We start from the raw sequence: 6,073 nt of genomic DNA, 5'->3' as shown, positions 1-6,073 counted from the left end.
CACACACACACACACACACACACACACACCCTGACCGGAAGTGCCTGCTCCGAGCTTTCCGTCCTTTTCAGAGTAACTTCCGGCGCATGCGCAGAAGAACGCCTGCTGCCTCGAGGCTCGCTGCTGTCCCTTAAGCCGCGGCCAAAGAACTGTGGAGGCCAGGGAGGACTGAGGAGGACGAGGGAGGATCACGGAGGACCAGGGAGGCGCGTGGAGAACTGTGGAGGAGTGCACAGAGGCACATAGAGGTAAGTGGAGGCTGCGAGGCCTGAGGTGGCGTCCTGAGACCCAGGGAGGCCGCGAGGCCCGCGGAGGACTGTGGAGGACTAGGGAAGCCCACGGCGGCCCACAGCCCACGGAGGACTGTGGAGGACCAGGGAGGCCCGCCGAGGACTCGGAAGGACTAGGGAGGCCCATGGGGGACTGTGGAGGACCAGGGAGGCCCGCCGAGGACTCGGAAGGACTAGGGAGGCCCACGGGGGACTGTGGAGGACTAGGGAGGCCTCACGGACCGCGGAGGACTAGGATTAGGAAGGCCCACGGAGGACTGTGGAGGACCAGGGAGGCCCACGGAGGACTAGGGAGGCCCACGGAGGATTGTGGAGGACCAGGGAGGCTGCAAGGCCCGCAGAGGACTAGGACTAGGGAGGCCCGCGGAGGACTAGGACTAGGGAGGCCCGCGGAGGACTAGGACTAGGAAGGCCGGCGGAGGACCCTGGAGCACTAGGGAGGCCCACGGCGGCCCACGGCCTGCGGAGGACTGTGGAGGATCAGGGAGGCCCACGGAGGACTGTGGAGGACCAGGGAGGCCCACGGAGGACTGTGGAGGACCAGGGAGGCCCACGGAGGACTGTGGAGGACCAGGGAGGCCGCAAGGACCGCGGAGGACTAGGATTAGGGAGGCCTGCGGAGGACTAGGACTAGGGAGGCCCGCAGAGGACTGTGGAGGACTAGGGAGGCCCGCGGAGGAGTAGATGCAAATAGAGGTACGAGGAGGCCGCGAGGCCGGAGGGGGCACGCAGAGGTCCTGCTGTGACTAGTGGAGGCACCAGGAGGCCATGCAGCCTGATGAGGTGTGAGGAAGCCCTTAGAGGCTAGCCACCTGCCTGCTGGCCAGAGGGCATGGGGGTGGAGGAGCGGGGTGGGGGTGGGGTGGGGGGGTGTGTTGACTGATCCTACCTGTTCAGGTCAGGCCTATTCAGGACAGACTCCCTGGGGTCTCTCCCTCGCTGCAGCCCTTAGATCCAGCAGACCCAAGCCAAAGCCCTTTCCTTTCCCTCCCCCCAGGACTTAGGAAAGGAAGGTCGAACCCAGGCCACACAGCCTCACATCAGTTCTGGCGCGGATAAGCCAAAGAGCCAAGATGAGTGAGAGCCAAGATGAACTTCCTCACGAACTTGAGAACCAGTTCATATTGCGTCTGCCCCCAGAACATGCATCAACTGTCAGAAAGATCATACGTTCTGGCAATGCGGCCATGAGAGATAAACTGAAAATTGACTTGTCTCCTGATTCACGGCATGCCATTGTTCAGGTAGATGACGTCTCACTGTCTGCCAAAGTTGTTGATTTGCCTTGCGTAATTGGAAGCCTGAAAACGCATGATAGGAAAACCTTTTATAAAACAGCAGATATTTCCCAGATGCTTTTGTGCAGCGCCGATGGTGATCGCCACTCCTCCCCAGAAGAACCAGCTACTTCTGCAGGTGCTACTGTAGTGGGAAACAAAAGGGAAGCAGAGGAAAAATATATCTGGAAGCACGGCATTACTCCACCACTTAAGAATGTCAGAAATAAACGGTTTCGGAAGCCAACAAAAAGGCCCCCTGATATGAGGCAAAACAAAGAAAGCTGTAGTGGCTACATTGATTCTAAAGATGTGGAAAAGGAAGTGAAGAGGCTGCTGTGCTCAGATGCTGAAGCCATCAGCAGCCGATGGGAAATCATTGTTGATGATGAAACCAAGGCAGTACAAAGTCAAACCTGCACTCCACATCTTCCATTGCCCTCTGAAGCAGGTGATCATACTTCATCAGCATGTGCTATGCCTCAGAGCACATCCAGTGATTCTAGCAGTGGCAAAGATGATCAAGAGAATAAAGATGAGGAGGAGGGAGAGGAGGAAGAAAAAGAGGAGGAAGAAAAAGGAGAGGAGGAGGAGGAAGAGGATGAGGAGGAAGATGAGGAGGATGAAGAGGAAGAGGAGGAGGAGGAAGAAGAGGAGGAGGAAGAGGAAGAAGAGGAAAATGATTCTGAAGAAGACCTGGAAAGAGAGCTACAAGCCAAGTTTATTGAGTTTAGCTTGTGCGACACTAATGAAATCAGCAGTTCGATAATTCTGGGAATTCAGAAGCTGATTCAGTCCAAGGAGAAAAAGCTCCAAGAGATTAAGGGCAAAGCACAAAGACAGAAAGATCTCCTCAGAAAGTTGGAAAACCTGACCCTTAAGAGTCATTTCCAGTCTGTGCTGGAACAACTCAAGTTACAGGAGAAGCAGAAGTATGAACAGATCCTTTTCCTACAGGAGCAACTGAAGTATTTTTTAAAGAAGTAAGAATTTGAATCCATATCTAGACTGAAGACTTGGTGAAACTGTGTTTCCCTCTGGTTACCTTATCTTGAATTAATTGTTTTTTGTTTCTTTGAACATTTCACTGATTGTAGTAGTTCAAGAACTTATAGTATTTCAACAAGTCATGTTGAAAAGGCAGTATAAAAAATGTGATAACTTAAAGGGTCCCAATTGATCGTGGGCTTCTCTTGGTTAATTTGAGAACTCCGTGAATTGCTTCTGTGTTACGATTTTATCATTTTAGGTAGCTGTGCTTGACAAAGGGAGACAGTCTAGCTTGTGAGGACTACTAGCTTGGATACATTTAGACTGTTCAAGTATTCGCTACAACATACAGAAAAGCCAGTTTTCTCTGCGTGGCAGCCCATATCTCTATAATCTTGGCACTTGAGAAGTTTAGGCAGAATGATTCATAATTCAAGGCCAGCCTGGGTTACATAGCAGCTTCCAGGATACACTGATTTATATAGATCTGCCACAAAACAAAGAATCAATACTAGATTCTGTTAAGGTAAAGGCTGCTTTTCTGAGCAGAGATTTTTTTCTTTGTTCTTTCCTTACATGTAACTGGTTTTTGTTCATTAATTAGCAGTTGCAGCATAGGTAGTGTTATTGTAAGTCTCTGTTCTAAGCCCACTAGAAAAGATTAGGAAAAGCCAGATGCCTGTAATGCCTATGCAGACTTTCTTACCAACCCTGGGCTGCTGGGAAATGTTTTAAAGCTTTATTTACAGTCTATGTTCTTTAAGCAAAAAAAAAAAAATAAAATAAAATAAATCCTTTTGAATGAGAATAAAAGAATCACTACAGACTACTTTGTTGTATGTTTTGGTATGGAGTCATGCTTAGTAGGCTGAGAAAATGCAAAGAAAAGTCAGTTGAGAATGCTTATTTCAAGAAACAGCAGGGAGTTTTTTCATACAGTGCTATATCCCCTAAAAGAGTATATTTCAGGAGATAGATTTGTCAGCAGCATTTGATACCCACAAGTGTGTACCTTACTGTATCACTCTAGTTACTTGGAACTATTTATAGTTCTCTGGACTTAATGATACATACACCTTTCTCTCCAACCAGAATGTAAATTTGTGTTGGAACATATTCGAGGAACACACACATAGCAATTTGTCAAAACAGATGACAGGAGAGAAACAGGAGAGGGAGAGAAAGGTGTGAGGAGGGAGAAAATAAAAGGGCCATTGCTGAATACCAATAACAGCCAAATTAGATACTCTCATGTTTTTAAGAAAATTTGAAGCTATTTGAAAATCACTAGTTATAAAAAATTAAAATTGATAATCTGGAAGAGCATTGTAGAGAATGGAGGTTAATAAGATTTAAGGTTTAGGAATTTATATTTTAAAGTGATTTTAAAGTTATTGTTGGTTCTTAGCTTTTATTTCATATTATAGAATATTTTATCAAGATTCTGTACAAAATCACCTTAGAAGTAACAGATGTTGAATAAAATTGAAGGATTTCATCTTAAAATAATTACTAGTGGCTTGAGAGATGGCACAATGGATATAAAAGCATGTCTTGTACAGGCATGAAGACTTAAATTCAAGGAGCCAGATAAAAACCCAGGTGTGGATCTGTTACCCTAGCACTGTGGAGGCAGAATTTTGGGGCTCGTTAACTGAAAACCTATTTGAGCAAGTTCAATGAAAGGTTTTACTTCAAGAGTAAGATTGAGAGTAATAGAGGAAACTAGTCATCCTTCTTTCTCTTCCAGCCATGCACATAGGCACACACCCAAGTACATGTGTGTGCATACAGCACATACATTCAGCCCACACAAATTTCCTTTAAGAAAAAGTGAAGGAAATTATAACTGCCTCATTAGCCAGTGTTACTATAAATCACAGTAAGTGAAACAATTTTTCATTTTTTAAAAAGGCAATTATCTCACTCTCTAGCCCAGTGTGACTTCAAACTCACAAATTGAGCCATTGAGTACTGGCATTATGCCTGAATGAAACAGTTTCAAATTGACTTTTCTCTACATTTTAATGAGAAAAGGTACTTATTTAAGATTATAATTTGATTTGATTCTACAAATTTTTATTTGGTGAAGTATACGTATACTGGACCACTTAACAATGAAGAAGTATGAATCATAATTTCAAGGAGGTTACAGGTAATGACATTGACCATAGCAATCAAATATAAATATATATATATATATATGCATATATATAAATTTTAATTATGTGTTTATGTGTGGATAAATGCACATAAGTACAAGCACCCAAGGAAGCCAAAGTCCTTAGATTCACCAGGAGCTGGAGCTACAGATGATCGAGCTGCTTGATGTACGTAGGGAACAGAACTAGGGTCCTCTTGAGCAGCATGCATTTTTAACAACTGAGGTCTCAATCTCCTTTTACCTATTTTTAAGATTGTGTTTAGGATCACCAGTTGAAGTAAATTAGCACAAGCATGCCAATGTACTGTGATTTGAAGGGTTGCTGGGGAAACATCAATTGTTTAAAAGTGTCACTTCAATCTTAAATTTGTTTTACCTTGTCTGAGATTACAGTTAAAGAATCCAAGTGCTTATAAGATGCAAACACTGTTATCATTGTGTGTTTATGTATTTATTTAGTTCTATGTATGCCATTTAGAAGATTTTTAAAGAAAAGGCAGCTGGAGAAGGAGAGGTACAGTAAGACATGGAATGGAAAATCTATGGAGTCCTGAAGTAAAATGTAGAGGCTGTGAGATAAGAGATGCTCAAGAACAGACATGAACTCCTTTCAGCTTACTTCTTTCAACAGACAATCACTCTTGATATCTTGTCTTGCCACTCTTTCCCATCATTCGGCTATATCAATAGATTTTGTTGTCTGGTAGGCTTAAGCTTGATCTATCAGTAGCTCTGACAGCTATGCACATGTCCTAAATAAAGTCCCCACAGTACCTCCAGGTGTTACATATTTCTCTACTTAAACTTCCAAAGTAAATGTCAGTGGATGGGGAAATTACCAGGCTGTTGTTCACTCAGGATGGTGTCAGAATATTTTTATTCTGAGAGGAGTATATTTCACAGATGTATTTAAGAGACATATTTGTCAATATTGTTTAAACAAAGGCAAAATATGTTAAAATGGTCATTGATTTTAATAACTTGATGTGGTACAGTAATAAGTTTGACATGCTGAGAGCTGGCAGTGAGGTAGCATGCCTACAGCCTATTCCAAGAGGGAGAGTAGAAAGGAGTGGAGAAAGTAGGTATTGACATGTCTGATTTCTGTGTATAACGTATAGGATTTTAAATTCAAATAGAGGGGACCAATCCTAGAGTTCTAGGGAAGTTACTATAAAAATACATATTGAGCACCAATGTGTACAGGCCCATTGGCATCCAAGATCTGAAAGAAGCGCAAGGAAAGGCTGCATTTGACAGCTGATTTTTTAGCATAACCCCAAAATAGAAAATCAGAAAATGACTGAAAATATAAACCAACTAGAATTATCAGTTGGAATCCATACAAATGC

At 43.9% G+C, this 6,073-nt stretch overlaps 2 protein-coding genes across 3 annotated transcripts in view; one reads left to right on the top strand and one right to left on the bottom strand.

Annotated features, from left to right (window-relative positions):
- Ptprr (protein tyrosine phosphatase receptor type R) overlaps positions 1-6,073 on the bottom strand; it is a 263,483-nt gene that overhangs the window by 158,018 nt on the left and 99,392 nt on the right. The window lies entirely within an intron of this gene.
- Positions 90-3,384, top strand: LOC116076005 (transcription initiation factor TFIID subunit 7-like). 2 transcript variants are annotated; one of them, XM_031349555.1, is made up of 2 exons: positions 90-248; positions 1,288-3,384. In XM_031349555.1, the coding sequence occupies exon 2, from the start codon at positions 1,364-1,366 to the stop codon at positions 2,552-2,554; it is 1,191 nt and encodes a 396-aa protein (XP_031205415.1). In that variant the 5' UTR covers positions 90-248; positions 1,288-1,363; the 3' UTR covers positions 2,555-3,384. The 2 variants fall into 2 exon arrangements, with proteins under 2 accessions (XP_031205415.1, XP_031205416.1); XM_031349556.1 differs by lacking the exon at positions 90-248 and adding an exon at positions 288-986.

Source organism: Mastomys coucha, unplaced genomic scaffold (assembly GCF_008632895.1).
Source record: "Mastomys coucha isolate ucsf_1 unplaced genomic scaffold, UCSF_Mcou_1 pScaffold4, whole genome shotgun sequence".
In the NCBI taxonomy this organism is placed as follows: Eukaryota; Metazoa; Chordata; class Mammalia; order Rodentia; family Muridae; genus Mastomys; species Mastomys coucha.
Note: the sequence above shows the minus strand (reverse complement) of the source record. Positions and strands in the feature narration are given on the sequence as shown.